Raw genomic sequence first — 20,400 nt, 5'->3', positions numbered from 1 at the left:
TCGATTAGGTCGTAAATCTATTTTTAATACAACCCTAACCCGTTTTTTCTTCTTTCTTCTCTATTTTTTTCCCTCTTCTCCCCTCTCTGCCTCTTCTGCCCCCACCCACTCTATTTCTTGATTTTCTCCTCTAATCTAACTATATAAGGTATGATTTCCCCCTCTCTCACTCTCACTTTCCCTCACCCGCTCCATTTCCCCGTCCAGCCGCCTCCCCCCTCTCCCAAATATTTTATTCTAAAATTGTTTAATTCGTTTTTGGTACAGGAATTCGGCGGCTCATCTCCCCTCAGGTAGTGGTTCGGCAGCAGATCTGTTGGTCGTTTTTCAGGGTTTTCTTTTTGCATTAATTTAACAAAATAGTATGTATAAATTAGCTATATAATTTGCAATATAGTATAGATAAATTAGCAATAATTTTTGCAATATAATATTTATATAGTGACTTGTTAAAAGTTTACTTGTTTAGATTAATTAGCTATTTTTTTCTTTTTAGTTAGATGTTCTTGTGAAAATGGCTAGTATACTTGTATGTATCCAATAGTAAATCAAAAAAAAAAATTAGAATAATTTGGGTATATTCTATAAGTATGAAATTCTTGTTTATATAAAAAAAAAACTAAAGAAACAACTTAAGTACTAATACTTCTTATAATTTAGGTTATAATAGTTAGAGTTGAACAATATTTTAAAGAGTTAGAATTTTTATACATTCAAGTTATGTTAGTTAAGAAACAACTTAAGTGCTAATACTTCTATGTTTCGGCTTTTCGATTGGAAATTCTCCATGGCTTATCTATGTGTTAATTATATTATTTATTATTCGTACGAAATGAAGAAAATGCAATCAATTAAGTATTAGAGCATTATCATATGCTAATTTAAAATAAATTAGATTAATTTTTATGTTTTAGGACCTTTTTTATCTTACAATTGTTTAATGTACATATTAATATTGAAACCACCCAAGTATTATAGTAAAATATATAATTAAACTGTTTAGATAGCCTTTGGGAGAATATAACTTAGTAAGTAGTATAAATAAAATAAATATGTCAACTTCTAATTTTTTTTGTTTGTGTAGATGGCATTTGCGCATCGTAGATGAATGTATAATAGGAATCATCCTAATCGTATGGGGTTAAGGGATGAATTTAAAGAAGGGTTTGCTGAATTTATTGCTAAGGTAAGGACACTTGATGATTTTCGTATTGAATGAATGATTAGGGGCCCTTGTGTGAAATGCAATTATGTTAAGTTATTCGAAGAAGATGTTGTTACATGTCATCTTTTTAAAAAAGGGATTTATGAAAAATTATTATGTGTGGACTGCTCATGGGGAGAATTTTGATAGCGTAAATGAAGATACAAAGGCATTCACTTTGAAACATGGAGGTAAGAACACATGGTTTGACTGCCATCGCCGCTTCTTGCCAATGGATCATGAGTTCAAGAGAAATACTAGTGCATTTATGAATAACAAAACTGATTATGAGGAGCCACCATCCGTCTCGTCTCCAAAAGAGATTTGGAATATAGTTAGGGATCTACCTAAGGTAACAGAGTATTCCTTGGCTAATAAGATACATGGTTATGGTGTTACACACAATTAGACTAAACATAGCATATTTTGGGAGTTACCTTATTGGAAGCACGATCTTCTTCGGCATAATCTTGATGTCATGCATATCGAGAAGAATTTTTTTAATAACTTGTTGAATACTGTGATGGATGTCAACAATAAGACAAAGGATAACTTGAACGCCAGGGTGGACTTAAAGGAATATTGTAAGCGAAGTGAGTTGTACCTGACATATTTGAACAACAAAATTCAGAAATCCAAGGCCAGTTTTACCTTCACCTTGGAGGAGAGAAGAGAGATTTGTGATTGGGTTAATAATTTGAGTATGCTTGATGGGTATGCATCAAACCTATCTAGGTGTGTTGACATGAAAGAAGGAAAGTTGACGTCTATGAAAAGCCACAATTTTTACATTTTTATGGAATCTTTGATGCATGTTGCATTTAATGCATTGCCTGATAGAATATGGAAGCCCATCACAGAGGTAAGCTTATTTTTCAAGGAGTTGTATTCTAGCACCTTGAGGGTGGAGAACCTAACTTACATGGAGAGTAACATTCGCGTAACTTTAAACAAGTTGGCGAAAGTTTTCCCCCTTGGTTTTTTGACGTGATGGAACATCTTCCAATTCACCTTGCAGAAGAGGCATGGCTTGGAGGGCCAGTTCAATGCACATGGATGTATCCATTTGAGAGGTAATTAATGACTATTAATCATTAATCCTTATGTGTTTCATTTTAATATTATTTCATCTAAAAATAATGCTAATATGCAGTATTATTGGCAAATGTGAGACATATGTGGCTAGAGAAACTTCTTATTTTTGTTCATAGTATTTTGAACATGAACACCATGTTTGAGAAATAGACCTGATCGGCATGACGATGGAGGCACCGATCCTTCGTATCCACTATTTTTCATATTCAATCAACCAGGTAAAGGCGGTCCAAAACATAGTTCAAAATAATTTTTGAGCAAGATAGAACTAAAGTCAGCTACAACACATGTGCTTTTGAATTGACCAGAGGTCCAACCTTACTATAAGTATACATTTATATTATTACCGACATATATTAAAAATTTATCATCATTTTAAGTAATGAAATTTTTTATTTTGTCGGACAGTTGGTATGTGGGTACATATAGGCAAGAGCTTGTTTATCCAAAGTTTTCGGAATGGTTTAAAGAATTTGTAAGTGTTACTTAATTTTTAATATGATTTTATTAACAGTAAATTATAATAAGTTATATATATTTAAATAATTCTAAATTATTTTATCTTTTATAGTTTCATAATCCAGTTAGTGGCGTAAATGACCAATTTTTGTAAGATATAGCATGGGGACCTGATCCTAGAGTCAGAAAGATCTCTAAGTATTGTATTAATGGTAAAAGTTTCATACAGAAGAATGGTCTAAGGGTAAGAAAACAAATAATAGTAGTGTGTGTGTGTGTGAAAGTCGATGTGATATTAATTATTATGGTGTGCTTCACGAGATCATAGAACTTGAGTATAAAGTGGGTTGGCAAAGAAAATATTGGTACTCTTTCGGTGTAAGTGCTATGATCCAACACCAAATAGAGGTACGAAAGTGCATCCTCAATACACAATTATTGAAATAAAGCACACGGGAAGGTATAGACTCTATGACCCATTTATTATTGCACAAAATATGAAATAAGTATATTATGTACCTTATCCTTTGTGCAAGAATAAGTTCGCATGGCGGGTAGTGATAAAATCTAAGCCCGTGGATAGAGTTAAAGTCAAGGATGCATTGGATGTAGCGTACCAAAATGATATTTCAAGTATTGAAACAGTAGTGGATGATGAATTAGTAGATGAATTGCAGGATAGCAACGGCCTATACGAAGAATTTGATCCTTCGGTCCTAAGATCAATTTTAACTGAGCATGGTGAGGGAACATCAATGAAAAATAAGGACGAAGATTCAATTGATGAACATGAAACAAGTAAGGATGAAGAATTATATGATGAAAATGAAACAAGCAATGAAGAATTATATGATGAAGAAAATAAAAATGAAACAAGTGATAAGGATTAAGCTATTTGTGTGTTTTATGACTTGTTCAGTATTTATATGTTATGATGTGCTTGATTATAATATGTAATAAAATTACTTTATATTATTAATGACATCTTCATTTTTTTATTTTTATATTGTTATATTTATTATGCATACTTTATGTTTATATTTGTTATGTTAATTTTTTTTTACATGTAAATATTTTATATTCATTACACAGATGGATTCTCGCGGTAAAGAAATAAAAAAATCTAAGAAGAAAAAATACACTTTCTAGATCAAGTCAGCTTCCTCCACCTACACCAAATATGAGCCCTCCTCCTATGCATCATCGTCCTTCCATGCCAGCTTCACAGTCATCTTACTTTTTCAAAGTCCCTCCCCTGTCTAGCTCGCTTCAGTATTACTCCATGCCTTCTCATGGTGGCTCAGCTTCGACCACCATTAATTTTATACCCACGCCTTATTTTTCAGTTTTTTCTCCGCATGATCCTACTAGTTAGTTCAGTGGCTCACCACCGATTGCATCCTCGAGCCATCATAGTAGCCAGCATGGTGGTTCATCTTTTGTGCCTTATACATCGCCCACTCAATTATCATCTCCATCATCATCCACTCCAAGTATATCTAACTTGGATATTGGAGGCTCTCACGCAGCTGCATCCCCATCTATCGGTACTTCTACAGTTGTTAGTACCGTGAGACAGTGTACTGGAGGGACTGTACAGTACGATCATCTTCATCGGCTGGTTATCGTTCTCCATTGCGACGGGTGAGTTTTCCTTCAATTTCATTTTAAAATCTTTCAATAAAATTTTGCATATAATGAATTTAATAACATTTTATATGTTAAATTAAATGCAGGTTTTTGCCATCTTTTCAGGCCACGTATATGGTGGTGGAATCTATAAAGCCGTTTTTTCATGAGCCGTGGAATTTCTGGAGGCAGATACCGTACCGGATCAGAATGAATATGTGGCAATAATTTAAGGTAAGAATAAATTAATTTTTATTAATACTTACCCTCATTCGTCCAATATTATTTATTCAATTTTGCAGGTTAGGTGCATATGGCAGCCTACACTTGAAAATCTGGTGAATGAGAACTTCGAGAAGAGAGCACAAAAGCAGATATCAGATTCACATCATGTTGCTAGGAGAGGTGACACCAGGCCTGATTAGATATGTGAAGATATCTGAAGTCAGCTCTTCGCAAAGTAGAACACCCCTGAGTGGAAGAAGAAGAAGACTGAACAGGCAAAGTTAAACACAGCTTCTACGAAGGGTGGAGCGTTGCATACTGAAGGTTCAATTAGCTTTGCATCCCATCGTTTAAGAATGGTAATTTCATTATAAAATATTCTTAGTTTTACAAGTATGCAAATTGAACACACACACACACACACACACACACACACACACACACACACACACACACACACACACATATATATATATATATATATATATATATATATATATATATATATATATATATATATATATATATATATATATATATAAAAAGGAACGTGGAGGAGATGTGACTTATGCTGAGGTCTTTGCAGAAACCCACAAGAAGAAGAAGAAGGGCGGCACAAGAGAATAATGGGTCGAATCGCGTGCTTCAGAGACATTTATACGATCCCAATACCAACACTATATTATTTTTCCCTCTTGGTTTATTTTATTTATATAACGTGTATTATTTTTATTTCAGGACAAGTAACATATTGATCTTGATGCATGGCGACAAACTCAGCCTGAAGGAACTCAGCCGGCCCGGAAGATATGACTGCAATTTTGACACAGGCGGTTGGTGGCATGAATTAAGGTATAAATATTATGTAATTATCTATTTTGGTATTAGTTTGAAAGTTGCTTCTTTGTTTTCTTACTTCTTTTACTTTCTTTTCTTTATTTCTCATGAAAATAATAAATAAAGGTCGAGTCTACAGGATTGGAGCACAATCACCCTTCAGTCGTCCACCACCAGCAGTATTCACTGGGGCATCAGTTTTCCAAGAAGACATTGAAGCTATGCGTCAAAAAGTGGATCAAATATCGCAAGATTTTCAAGCAACTCAGGCTTTGATCCAAAAATTGTTAAAAAGGAAAAACAAGAAAGGATGTGCAATGGAATCTCAGTCTAAGGAGGAGACTGATTCTGAATAGGCTATTTGAATGTTTTAGAGATGAAGTCAGAGACGTGCAATTTATGTTGTTTGATTAGTTGGTTGAATTGTTATAAATACTACTGTTCGTTTTGTAGTAAATATTGAATTTGTATTATTATATTAGGTTTTTGGATTGTTATATTAGGTTCTTGGTTGGTTGTTAGGTGTTTGGTTGGATGTTATATTTGGTAGGTGGTCTAATTAGAAATACAACAGAATTCTGCTTTAAAATGCCCAAATTTGCGACTGAATCAATTGCAAATTTCACCAGAATTTATCCAGATTTGCGACTCATTCAGTCGCAAATTGAAAATTTCTAACAAAATTTAATTAAGATTTGCGACTGAATCAGTTGTAAATGAAAAAATTCGATATTTTTAATTAATTAATAATCAATATTTACGACTGTTTTAGTCAGTGACTTTTAATTTATATTTATTTTTTCAATCGAAACTTTTAATTTATATTTATTTTTTTAATTATGGTCAGTGACTGAATAAGTCGCTAAATTTGCGACTGATTCAGTCGCAAATGGCTTAATTTCAAATGTCCCCATATTTATCAGTTTCTGACTGAATCCGTCGCAAATTTTAGACTGATTCTGTCACAAATATATTGCGACCACGTATTTTCCTACCGACACTTTTTAATCGAAAATCCGTCGAAAAAACACGATTTCCAACCTATTTCTGACTGATTTCAGTATTAGGTAACAAAAATAACAATACTTTTCATCATATATTCCTACATAAGTCATCAAAAATCACAATAAAGCATATAAGAATTTTTACAGGGTAGAATTCTTTATTTATTGAACTAGCTAAATTAGATCATCATTTATCAATTTTAGGAACTTATATTTTCTTTTAATTTTTTAAAAAGCTCAAACACATTATTTAATAATAATTACTTAATTTTGTAAGATCGTATATTCACTTATATAGGGTACACACGCAAAGCGCGTACCCTAAGACTAGTTAAATTAAATGTCATGTGGAATATATTCAATAGCATATGGCAGCTTTCTTTCATTTATGCTAATTCCTGGTGTCTCAACAAGTATAATGGACAAATAATTATATCTCTAAAATGACCAAAAAGAAATTCTCGATTTTAATTATTTAGCCAACAGCAAAGAAGAATCAGGTCGAGAAACAGAACAAAAGCCACACCGTTCTTTCAGTTTCACAGCATATTTTGTTCTATTTCTGAATAACCAAATGGGACTAACACGTTTTAAAGTGCTTAATTTGTCAAAAGGAAGGCCACCCATTACAATTGTTAAACTAACGAACGAGAATGATTGTATATGAACACACTAATGGACTTCCTTTTATAAATAGCACAATGTTCCTGTTAAAGAATAATAGACCTGGACATAACCATATAACTTACACATGGAGTGAAGATCATCCAAAACCATAAATGGAGACTAACATATTCCCTGTTGTCGGGACATCTAGACCGTAGACAATACGACATAGAAACCCCAACATTGGATAAACTAAAAATAGGGAACGAGTATAACGGACTTGAGTTTAACTCAACCTCAAAGATGAAAATTACACAAGACCATATAAGGAGACAGCATCTCATTCGCTCAACTAATGTAGGACAACTTCAATAATTTCAACGAAAAAGAGGGCCTTGAAAGACCACAAAAGCATGTTACAAAGGCTGTGGTACATAGAAAGAGAATTGAATTCGTAATAACAAAAATAACTGCAAGCAGCCCAGACAAGGAAGGAACGGTATTGCCAAGCATAACTTTACATATCTTCATGACATACTCAACCTCCGAACTAGACGATGCTTATTTACGATACAGTTTCAGTACCTACTGTCAATTGTACAAACTGATTTTCATACAAGGTTTAAGCCTATACGACATCAACAACGTGCCATTAACAAAATGCTGTATTCACATGTCCATGCCATCGAATATCTCTCCGTCATCTTCAAAACTTGAGCTGTCTAACAAAAATCCTTCACCAACCAAGTTACTGCAATAAACAGCAGTTGATCAGGCCTAAAGGTATTATTTCAGCGAAAAGTAGAATATCGCATCCTGAAACCATAGAAGGGTAAAACAATCACCTCACACAGCTGAAGCGGAAACTCACAACACGTTTCAACTTTCTATTGTAGAAGAAGAAGTGGTAGGACCATCTGGAAAAGACATAAACACTTGTATTAATGCACTACCATTTAGAAAAAGAAATTTGACCAGCAAGTAGAATCTTGTCGCTCTTTTAATACCATCTAGAAGGTTACACTATCTCACCAACATGTTCCCTCCGTTTCAATTTAGATGAATTCGTTTGACTCGGTACGAAGTTTAAGAAGAAAAAAAAGACTTTTGAAACTTGTGGTCTTAAAAGTTTTGTTAGACTGACATTTGTGTGGTTATAAAAGCTTCTCACTGAGGGTAAAATGGGTAAAATGCAGAGTTTAAAGTTGAATTATTTCTAATTGTAGAAATGTGTCATTCTTTTTGAAACGGACTAATAAAGAAAGTGTATCATCTAAATTGAAATAGAGGGAGTATTTAAATAAAACTCAAAGTGCCATCTGCCTTGTTTGGACAATATTTTAGTTGAAATATGACCATGTGCTACAGTCTTTTTAAATTACTAAAGTCGGCAAAGTTTTCCACTTGGGCTGTCTAGTTCCTTCCTACACATGAACAGACGACCTCCCCCACCCCACCCCCAGCCCCTCTCCGGCAGGCCACTCAAAAAAACAAAAATGACCGTTCACACTCTATCATTCTAATGTTTGAAAGGTTGTGTCCTTCTGAACTTAGGAGTTTGACTTTTTAGCTACTTAGTAAAATGTAGTCACCAGACGTGCATATACTCAATTTTGCCCATCTAGCTGTCTGAGGGGCCACAGAGGACCTCAATCAGATGGTTTAGATGATAAGTCGAAGAATAGAAAACTCGCACAGAAAGTTGACACAGCTTAAAAAGGATTGGGTAACAAAGGGGATCAATTCATATAAAAACTTTACATGGCTCCTCTCTCAAGAAATGGATCTGCGTCTGCCTCTGGATTGTAAGTGTAGATCTCACATTCAGCAACTTTCACAACCTGCAGTGCGAATAAGTTAAGCAACTACCATGCTCTCTCTTGGTCTTCTCTTTATGTTAATAAAATACCTCACCTCGTCTAAAGCCTTGTACAGAGTTTCAAGCAGAGGACTGCCTTCATTCGCATCAAGCCACTCCTGCAACCCAAATCATAGGATACCTAAACAAAAAGCTCAAAGTTCTCTTTTTTGATAACTTGCTAAGCCTTAAAATGAATATGGTACAACGCCATCTCCATTGCGGCGTATAATACACTCACTACCCTCCCCAGAAAACAAGGAAAAGATAAAATAGCCTAATCAAATTGCTCCACAGATGCTTTTAGAACATCAAAAAGAAATGAAGGTGTCTAATTCTATTCAGAAAAAAATACAATTAATCTGATTTTGGTCCATTAAGGGCATAAATCCAAACAACAACCTTGTTTGATTAGCTATCTGACCTCCAATTCTATGCAATTTAATCATAAGAATGCTAACCAAGTAAGACCCAAGGGAAGATGATTTCCTATTAAAGTGCAACATGACAACCAAGGCAATCGCCAATATCTTCCCAGCATATACCTTTGAAGCCTCAAACATGTAGATGTCAAATATCTGCTTAAAACTGTCCCAGCTCTCTTCAGTGAAAAACTGGTGAGCTTTCACTGCACTGGTAAACCAGAAAGTTGGCAAGTCATAGCAAAACAGGGATAAATTGCATGCACACGCATTGGCAGAATACGAACAAGACAACTGGAGTATTGCATTGGGAAATGGAGAGACTTGAACTCTCAGCTCCTTAAAGAGCAACAGTCATCTAAACTGTCTGTCAAACCATCTGACAACACTCCCAAAGCTGTAAGAGAGGATTATAAAGCGGGATGCCACGTCGCCAAAGAAGCTGACAGTGGCATTACCCATAATCCACCCAGTCAGCTTACTACAAATACAAGAGGATTATTCATTTTTTTAATAAGTACAAAATATTTTTTAAAAAGATATTTTCAACATAAGTTAGAGACTTACCTGAAGTCATAATCTGGATACATGTGATAGAGAGTAAGGAGTAGATATATCAACGTTTTCCGACTGGAACAAAAATTTAGAAAAAAATTACATTATGAACCAATATACACTTGTTTCAGATTAATACTCCAGCCGTAGGTCTGGATTCACCACCTCGATCTGCAGCTTAGATATTCAACAGGTGAAGAAGAATCGGTGTCCGAAGATCTTCCAAGATAATCAAAAATCTGCAACCAAAAGTTACTTTATAACCCCGCGAAAGAAGAAACTGTATTAGCTACTAGTAACGACACAACAAGAAGAAAATCGGACCAACAACTTCCTGGGTACTATCATAAACAACTGAAGTTAAAATAAATAAATAAATGAAGCTTCAGTAACATGAGGGAGGGTGCAGAATATAAAAAAATAAATATACGATAATGAGCACAAAAAGGCTTTTTCATGATTGAAAATAGTGAGATTTAATGTTTCAAGCTTCGTACTATGATGTCTACATATTGGGTGTAACTTTCTTTATCTGTCTGACTGAAAAAGAAAATATAAGAATGCAAACATCAAGATAAGCACAATATAATTCTTCATGTGTTAAAGCTCTTCTATTCTCTAAGTCAAAGGTTGGATTGCCAATTAAGCAGGACAGAAGAGTAGAGACCAGGATAAGAAGCATTTATAGTCAAAAGGACAAGGTGATTTCATCCCATTTGGTGGGCAGAGATACCCAGTACCTATTCTTGGGAGAGATGCAGGTACCTGGTGGAATAATCAAGGAGCGCATAAGCTGGCTCGGATGCCACCATTATTGAAAAAAAGCATTTATAATCAAAATCATGCAAGCGACACATCTGGCCTACACCCTCTAGACGATTCGTAATACCCCCCCCCCCCCCCCACACACACACAAAATTTGGAGGAACCCTACAAGTATCACATATACTCTGAAACCGTTCCAAAATTGCCATCCATAAACTCAAAATAAGAGGAGCATAACATGAGAAAAAGAAGGAAAGAAAATTAGCCTTACAAATCATTGTGAGAACACCAAGCAATGACCCGAGGAAGGGAAAACGAGTTAAAGAAATGGGACAGAGTTGTGTTGCCCAAAAAAAAAATGGAGGTCCTGGAGTAAGAAATCTGACAGCTCATAACAAGAGTTCACTAATGAAATGGCTGTGAAGATTTAACAATGATAATGGGACTCAGGAAAAGGGTTTGAACTTGCTAAATTTGGAGAGCAGAATCACTGGTGCACAAAGGTGACAACACCTTACGTGGGGTCACACCCTGGAAGCACATATATTGGGAATAATTCAGCTCCACATCTACTTTGATGAAGGAGGTGAAGAACATATTAGCCTCTGGCATGACAAATGGATTGAAATAATTCCTTGAAGAAGACAAATATACCTTAAAGGAAGAATTCCAAGAACAATTCCAACTTGTGATGCACCCTAAAGCATGCATAGATTACTGCAAAACTGGGAACTCGTGGGGCATTATGTTCAGAAGGTATTAGCAGGATTGAGAGCTAAACATCTTAATAGAGTTGCTACTTAAACTGGAACAAGCACAAAACCCCAGAGGAGACAAACTAAAGTAGAGCTGAATGGGAAAGGGAGTTCACAGTCAAAGCCTGTTACTATCCAAAGCAGAGCACCAGTACATCTATTTGTAGATTGGCCTTGATAAATAAAACAAAAATTGGTATATACAGATTGAACTCTGTAAGTTCCCTGTGATGTTTTCAGGATTGCAAAGGCTAATGGCTATTGAATAGGAGCCCATGTCGTTTATTCTTGATGTGCTCAATCCAGAGCATGTTCATACAAGCAATTACCTCATCAGCGAAAACTAAAAGAGGCCTTCTATTTTATACTTAGATACATGGATTCCTATTTTTAATCTTTTAATGAAGTTAACAAAATTGTATAACTTTCTTTCACCTATCAGCCTTTAATGCCAAAACAAATGTTCCATAATAGGGTGTTGCAAAATAGTAAACATATGAAGTGTTGCGCCGTGATTGCACCAAGCCTCAGTGAAGAGTAAACAGACAAAGTAATAGATGGGTTTCATCAATTGAAATTACCTCATTCTCCAAGCTAAGCGAAAGTTTCTTGTCTGTTCCAGTATGTTTACCTAAACACAATAGGCAAAGTATACTTTACATCATGAGGTTGTCCAGATGCAAGGACACTACACTCGGAAGTCATCAAAAACACTTACAAGAGTACGCTTCGAGACATCCTTTAATTGTTCGCTCTCCAAGATTCACATGACTCAGAAAATCATTTATCCTGTAAAAGTAAATAAAATTAATTCACTGCAACCAACCAACTAAAAAACTTCAGTACTTATTTGAATGTCATTATATGGCAAAGCTTACCGATCAAGAGGGGTGTATTCCAGATACTTCATGATTGATAATGACGCAGAAGTTTGGCCACAATAATGATATTAGGGGTCCTACTCCTACCACAAAACAAAAGTTCAAGACAATAAATTACCACGTCCAAATAAAAATACATCAGACTCCAACAAGAAATTAGGTTACCTCCTTCCATAGTTTAAGTAAAACAACTACTTTTTCCCAAGTTAAACGCAATAAGTGCAACATCACAGATTTACCACATTCATAGCAAATTAATACAGTCTTTGTCAATAAACATGATTCTCCCGATTCAGAAGGTGAGGATCATAAATTTGGTGCTTGAACGAAACTCACCAAAATTTACCAAAGAAATTACTTGAAACCCGTCTTTAAACATGACTAGGAGGGATCTAGTTCTGATTGTCTTTTTTATGTCGGTGGTGTATAGGCACCTCGACTATTCACTGGGTACCTGCTGCCTCCCACCAGCACAAGTACGTGGTAGTTCTATCCACCAAGATTTACGCAGATGGAAAAAAATTACCTAGTGTTTTTTGCCTCCGCTAGGATTTATGCCTGAGACCTCACGGTTCTCTTCCCACTTCATTGACCACTGGGCCACACCCTTGAGTGCACTCTAGTTTTGATTATTTTACCTATTTAATCAACTTTTTAATAAAAACTCACTTCTTACAGAATCAATGTTTAGTTAGTTGAGCCGACGGTCTATCGGAAATAACATTTCTATCCTCACAAGGTAAGGGTAAGGTCTGCGTACACACTACCCTCCCCAGATCCCACTTGTTGGATTATACTGGGTATGTTGTTGTTGTTGTAACTTCTTACAGAATCAATGTTTAGTTAGTGCCGCCATGTAGCTCGGGTCCTTCAAAACTGCCGGCTAGTACGTGTCGGGTACTCCAAAAGTTATGCATTTTTGGAGGATCCGACATCAGTACAGCGACAGTTTAGAAGATCCGAGCAACATAATAATGCATAAATAATCACTTTTACCAGATAACTATGTTTATAATGAAAATGATAAGTTTATTTTAATAAGCAATCAAAAAATCACTTATCTAAATAACTAGAAAATCGATCAGAATCCAAACAAAATATGCCCGGGTAATAGAGCTTTTAAAGACACAATAAATTCCTCCGAGTCTCCTTAAATGACCAACATACAATTATTCCAATAGTTACATAATCCATTTGCATGATAATTTATATGCTGCACTGCATCTCCAAAAAATCTAGGAACTTTTGCTTGCATTAAATTCACACAAGAGCTAAACAAACTTTAATATTTCCACTTTTTGTCCAAAGATATTCTATGAATTAATAAAACATTAAAAATAATCATGAAAAATGTAAAACTAAAATGATAGAAATAGCGAAAACCAACAATTAAAACCACAGATCCACACACTTTGACTTACAATAAGCAAAATAAAACTGAAAATACAAGCAGAAACTGAATTTAAATAGAAAAAAAGAAAGGAAAACATACCTTTTTCAACAATTGGGATATTCTAGAAGGAGAATTCAGAATTGGGAGTTAAATCAAAAAGAGTTATCGAAATTTTGCTTATTTTTATATCAGTGAGTGTAATATTAGGAAACGAAAATTCGAATATTCTGTAAAATGGGCGATTTTTCGAGAAATAGGAGATCGACTTTTGAATTTGGAGAATTTTTCTGGTCTGAAAGGGGGCGGAGCCAAATTTGGTGGGCGCTTGTCCTAAGCTGATTGGTTAACGGTTGATGATTAGTCTGTTTCGGTGGGTGAGTATTTCAATCCTCTGGATCTGTGTAAAGGTTGAACCTTATCCATTGGATTCAAATAATTAAATAATTGATATATGAGAAAAAGTTGTATACTACTCCGTACTTTCATTTTTACTTGTCAACTTTTTATTCAAATAATCAAATAATTAAAGTTGTATACTACTCCATACTTTCATTTTTACTTGTCTAATATTTTAAAAATAGATTTTTACTTTTACTTATCACTTTTAGTATATCAAGAAAAAGATAATTTTTTTTTTATATTATACTCACAATATTAATTACTCATTTTAAATTATTTTTTTAAAATTATTAAAAATATATATCAATTAATATGGGTATCCTAGTAAATTATGTACTTCATTTATTATAGGCGTGAAAAGTAAAAAACGTGGCATGTAAAAATAAACTGAGGTAGTAGTATATAAACTCTTCAACTTCACGTTTTTCTAATGTTGTTATTGGGATTTCAAATTATCCTACTATGTTTTCATAATATTACTCCCCCGTCCCATCTTAATTGCTTTAACTCTTTTTATGTTCATTAAAAAAAAATATAAAAAATATAATTACTAAGTAATTTATATTAAATACTTTGAGCATTATTAAAAAAAATATTTTTTTAATATTAGGAGTATAGTTGAAAATAATTAACAAATTTAATTTTAAATTCGTAAAAGTGATAATTTGTTTTAGCTAAAGTGACAGCTAAAATGGGCCGAAAGAAGTATATTGTATGTTTCCTCAACTATCCAATATTGAATTTTATGACCCTTGATTAATTTGGATGCACGTTGGTTAGGTAGGATCTTTAAAAGGGAAAGTTGACAAGCTCTTTATCAGATTTTTTTTTTATTTTTTCATTTCGAATTCGAGATATCATATTAAACATAGAAAGATTTCATCTTTATCTAATATGTAGTAATTTTGTTCCTATTTTCAAATAATATTTTGGGTAGGTATGATCTTTAAAAGGGAAAGTCGCCAAGCTCTTTATCATAATTTTTTAAATTTTTTTCATTTCGAATTCGAGATATCATATTAAACATAGAAAGATTTCATCCTTACTTGGATTTATCTAATAGTAATTTTGTTCCTATTTTCAAATAATATTTTGTGTAGGTAGGATCTTTAAAAGGGAAAGTCGCCAAGCTCTTTAACAGAAATTTTTTAATTTTTTCATTTTGAATTTGAGATATCAGATTAAACATAGAAAGATTTCATCCTTACTTGGATTTATCTAATAGTAATTTTGTTCCTATTTTCAAATAATTTTTCCTCATCAAGTTTGATCAAGAATCGCCTTACTTTGGTCACATTTGGCATACGGTTAAAGTCTTGAAGTTGAGTCCATTTTCTTTTGTCCTCCTATTCTTCTTCTTGGTAAAAGAAATACACCTCCTTAATCACGTGTTTATTATTGTTTTTCACCTATTTTAGACATATTTAAAGAAACTATTTTTTCTTTTATTGACTTGAAATAGTGAACGTTAGTCTCATAATCTACTTTATATTCGATACGTCACAAATTAAATACTCGATCTCATGGGAGAGATTAAGCTATTTTGTGGTATTGGATGCTGGGCATTTGGTTCCACATAATCAGCCATTGAATTCTCAGGCTATGATAATAAAACCCATTTCAGGTGTTCTTTGTGATTGATGATTTCATTAATCATTTATCTTATTCTCGTGTTTAATAGCTTATTAGCTCCTTAGTTTCGTTAACTCTGAGGCGGATCTATATAGAGAAGAGTGGGTGGTACGCCATCTAGACACTCGGGTAGAATTTCATGTATATACTGGTATTTTATGATATAAAAAAGCTATATATTTAAAGAGTGACACCCAGAATCACAAAGTGACGGTGGATGCAGAGGACAGACAGCCACTTTCCAAGTATTATATACGTGAGATCATAAATTTTATTGTTATAAATCTTTGGTTAGCCTTCAATAGAAAAAAAAATCTTTTCAAAATTTTATGCAAACCAATCGTATATTATGCATTTAGAAGGCAAAATATTAAATTTCTGAGTAACATTTTCTGGATTACGAGGCAAGTAAGTTATCCACAACCATTTAAAAAGTTTTTCCTTTCGATTTTATGCTCACTTTTTACTAAATAACTTCAGCTACCATTTTAACGTGAACAGACTAATTCTTCAAAACTCAAAATAAAAGAAAAAGTAAATCAAAAAATGATAAACAAAAATATAATGGTGTATTTTGTGAAAGAAAAAGTCAGAAGTGGGTTAGCTTCTAAAAAGGCAAAAATTGAATGTGTAATGAAGTTGGGATGGATATGTAATGAAATTGGACAGATTCACAAGTAATCAAATTGTCATCATAAAGAGTTGGGCAAAGATCACTTTTAGCTCGCAGCTAAAACTATTTACATCATGTAGCCGCAAAAGTGTATAAAATCTGTATATAACATACAAAAATGTGTGTGTATATATTGTTTCGGCTATTATTTTAAGAGCACTAATATAGTTTTGAGAGTGGTTATTTAGTGTCATTTTCCATTAAAAGTTGGGCTAAGTAAACATGACAATCCTATGCGTAGGCCTGCTTACCCAAAGCGCACGCCTACTCTCTCTCTCTCTCCAGGGCAGCTCAACACTATTGGAGGCCTAAAGCCAAACTAACACAAGAGGCCTTTAATCTTTTTTCCAAAAAAAAATCTTATATACTATAATTTATTTAAAATCTAATTTTCTAACTTTTTGAGATGCAAAATTATGAATAATTATTTTATTATAAATTTCTTCCAATAAATCTTTTTTCAATCGGTAATATAGCTAATCCATTCAACCTTTCTTGCGCCATGGTTGATTTTAAGTAAGATTTTATCAATTTTAGTTTTAAAAAACTTCTTTCAAGTTTCTAGTTTGTGGTCGAGGGTGGCCAGAGGCAATTGTTACAGGAACTGATATCATTATTCTATAAGCAATATAATTATTTGAAAAAGAATCAAGTCTTTTTATCTTATTGAGTATATCGATTAGAGTACTATCATCTCTTCTTTTGGGGGATTATATCAATGATTCAACTTTTTTTCCCCTTAAGTTTTGAATAACCGGATTCATACTTTGTATTTGACATATTTATAATTTGATAAATACTAAAAGGATAACATATGCATGCGTATTGAAATATCAAGAAAAATAAATTTTAGATGAAAATTAATACTAAAAAGTTGGAATAGAAGAACCTGATTCATTAACTTGACGTGAAAATAAATATTTGTTGCTTTCACAATATACTTCTCGTAAGTTTTAGCTCGATAGACAAAAAATGCAGAACAATAGGATCTTTTGGAGGCACAAAAGGAAAAATATAATAGTAATAACGTTCGGTGAGAACTGAGAAACATAAAAAAAGAATTGAATATTGTAGAAACCAAGAAAAAAAGTGGAAAAATTTACATAATATTTAAGGAGAAAAAGATATAATCACTTGATTCCTTTCATAAATTTTGCATATACATGTTAAGGGTCCACTTTTAAGAAATATAGGTATTTTTCCTTTTCAGTTTTTATCAACATACATGTAATAAGAGTAAAAATACTTAATTTTAAAAAACATTATAGGGTAAAAAGTGGGGCCCTAAAGTTGGGGGCCTAAAGCTTGAGCTTTAACAAGTCGGCCCTGCTCTAAAAAAAATTAAAGAAAAAGGAAAATAGGTTCGAGTGCACTTTCCCCTAAAATTGTGTCATTAACAAACCAAAATGAAGTTTAAAAAAGATTATGAATTAGAAAGTTTTCAGATCAAATAATAATCCTCTATAGTCCAAACTCATAAATTAAGTTTAAGGCAAAATACATAGTTTATCAATTAACATTGTAGCAAAATTTCTGTTACACACTTCTACTTCACGAAAAATCGTTTACACACTTAACCTTTCAAAAGTGTGTCTAGCACATACTATTTTTGATCAGATAGCACTCGCTTATTTACACACACAAAAAAAGCGCGTGATCCCGTTAAAAATCCCTTTTTTTGTCTCCCCTCCCCACAGGAACCCCTCCCCCTCCCTTTGATCTTCTTCCTCAGACCACCCTCTCCCTCATCTTCTTCCCCAAATAGAATTTTTGAAAGAACATAAAAATTTAGATCTAAAATTGAACGATGTTTGTTGGTTTATTGTTCAAATATTATAAAAATTATTTATTTGTGATAGATTTAAAAGTTTTAATAGTAGTATTGAAGGTTTAGTGAAAAAATCTTGAATCAACCATTGTTGGGGTATGAAAAAAGCTTGAAAATTTAATTGGGTCTTGTTGATTATTGGGTTCTTGAACTCAAATTTGTTGCTCGATTATTTTCGACTAGTTGTTTAGATAGTGTGGTTGCATTTTGGTGTTGTTGAAAACTTTCTCACAAACAACCATGGTGGCACAATGGTGTTTAAGATAGAAAATGGAAAGACGAAGAAGATGAGTTTTAATTGTAATTTCTAATATATTTTTTCCTTTATAAAGTCAATGACACGTGTCACGACCCTATTAGGGCGTGAATTTCACGTTATCTGAAAAATCGGTCAAGCACAAAAATGGTGTGTCTTATACACATTTTACAAAGATTGAGTGCGTAAAAAGTTTTTCATGAACCAAATGTGTATAACCGAGATTTCGCTGCAAGGTCGATGGGTAAACTATGTATTTTGACTAAGTTTAACTTTGAAACTTTGGGGATGTGCTCAAGTCTAATTTGGACCATGCACTCAGGTCCATTTCCACGTGGAAAACTCGATGTCGCTAAAAACCAAAGAAATAAAAGTTACGTAGAATTATATGCTCTGATAAATGTAAATTATTGTTAACTAATTCCTTATTTGTAACATCAATAATAATTTATTGAAAGGATTAGAATCAGGATACCTGTAACAACATATACTTTTACTATTTCAATAATGATTTATGATATAAGCGGAATCAAAATTTAAAATTTATGCGAATTACACTTATCACATCACAGAACTCATAACTTATCTTAATTAATAGGGTTCACAATTAATTATTTACACATATATTTAACGGATTCTAATACCGATATAAAATATAAGCAAAAAATAGTGGGTTCTCCGAACCCGTAAATAACTCTCGCTCCTCCACTGATTTATGATTATGATAATATATTTTAAAAAATTAATCGAGGTACCTATAAAATTATCTTTATTGTCAACATTATGACTCCTAAGATTCTTGCATGCGACTACATGCATACCTAACTGTCCTAAACTAGTTGGTCAACCGTACCTAATTTGTTTAAATCTGATTTTCTTACATGCCAAAGTTGTTTTACAAGGTCAAAATTCTCTTTTTGTTGCCGTTTCTAGAGAGGTTGGTTTACCATATATATTCGTTTCCATATTTTCTTTTGTTCCAAAAATTATTTTTTAAAAAAAGGAACGAGTAAAGAAAACTTGAGGAATATCGTTGAATCAAGAGCTTGAAATACTCTGATAAATTCAAGGATTTAAAGATTCTTAGGCCTGAAAAGTGATTAAAACTATTATTCTTTGAATTATTTTTTTTCTTTTCTTCCTGATCAGCCAAGGGTCTATCGGATACAATCTAATCTATCCTCTTAATATAGAGATAAGGTATGCATGCACACTATCATTCTCATACCGCACTTGTATGACGTAACTGGATTTATTATTGTTATTCTTTGAACTAATTTGAAGGACCAAGTATAGAAGTTAGAACATATTGACCAATTAACCCCATTCTTTTTTCAGATTTTTCAGTTGATGGGTACGTGAATAGTGTATAGGAGAGGAAAGTAGAAGAGGGAAGAAATTTTAACCAAATTACGGGTGGGAAGGGGTTCATTCGAAACTCATTCGTCGAAAAATTAAGTTATATAGAAGATTAAAATTATTTTTTATGTGAAAATACTAAATATTGAATTTTCATAAATTTTTCGTGTATTTATTTTTTTATATTTTAAATTTCTTTAATAAGAATTATGGCTCTGCTACATGTAATAATATACAGGAGAAAATGAGGGAAGCATGATGAAGTTGACTTAATGCATGAGATATAATTAGAAGGTTCCTTATTGGTTTAAGAAGGTTACCAACCAAACCAATGAGAGACCTCGGATTACAAGTTAACAATACTTATTTATTTTTAGTTTCTTTCGCAAATTAACACGTACAATCCAAAATTTAGAGAGATTAGATAATTACAAAATACACCCCAAAAGTTAGCCAACTAACTAAAAGCCCCTCATTTCTGATGAAAAAAAATTCAACGTCCTATTCTTGAACCACCTCAACATTCTCTTTTCAGAATTAGTTGGCTTTCCTATCCTGCAATTTC

General features: G+C 33.2%; 1 protein-coding gene across 2 annotated transcripts; it reads right to left on the bottom strand.

Moving 5' to 3' along the window:
- Positions 1–7,419: 7,419 nt before the first annotated feature.
- Positions 7,420–13,992, bottom strand: LOC107794885 (uncharacterized). 2 transcript variants are annotated; one of them, XM_016617442.2, is made up of 11 exons: positions 13,788–13,992; positions 12,293–12,378; positions 12,133–12,203; positions 11,996–12,045; positions 10,060–10,133; positions 9,907–9,969; positions 9,463–9,550; positions 8,974–9,036; positions 8,821–8,900; positions 7,905–7,976; positions 7,420–7,810 (listed from the first exon to the last, which is right to left on the bottom strand). In XM_016617442.2, the coding sequence occupies exons 2-11, from the start codon at positions 12,322–12,324 to the stop codon at positions 7,729–7,731; spliced, it is 675 nt and encodes a 224-aa protein (XP_016472928.1). In that variant the 5' UTR covers positions 12,325–12,378; positions 13,788–13,992; the 3' UTR covers positions 7,420–7,728. The 2 variants fall into 2 exon arrangements, with proteins under 2 accessions (XP_016472928.1, XP_016472929.1); XM_016617443.2 differs by having other exon boundaries at positions 12,293–12,372; positions 13,788–13,927.
- Positions 13,993–20,400: the final 6,408 nt, after the last annotated feature.

Source organism: Nicotiana tabacum, chromosome 24 (genome assembly GCF_000715075.1).
Source record: "Nicotiana tabacum cultivar K326 chromosome 24, ASM71507v2, whole genome shotgun sequence".
NCBI lineage: Eukaryota > Viridiplantae > Streptophyta > Magnoliopsida > Solanales > Solanaceae > Nicotiana > Nicotiana tabacum.
This window is presented reverse-complemented; position numbering and strand designations above follow the sequence as displayed.

Bases quoted from the DNA above. Each gene is read 5' to 3' on its own strand.
- LOC107794885 (XM_016617442.2), bottom strand. From the start codon at position 12,324: ATGAAGTATCTGGAATACACCCCTCTTGATCG. The intron at 12,204-12,292 runs GTAAGCTTTGCC...TTACTTTTACAG, and splicing joins GAATACACCCCTCTTGATCG to GATAAATGATTTTCTGAGTC. The intron at 7,811-7,904 runs GTGATTGTTTTA...TGTTTATTGCAG, and splicing joins TTCCGCTTCAGCTGTGTGAG to TAACTTGGTTGGTGAAGGAT.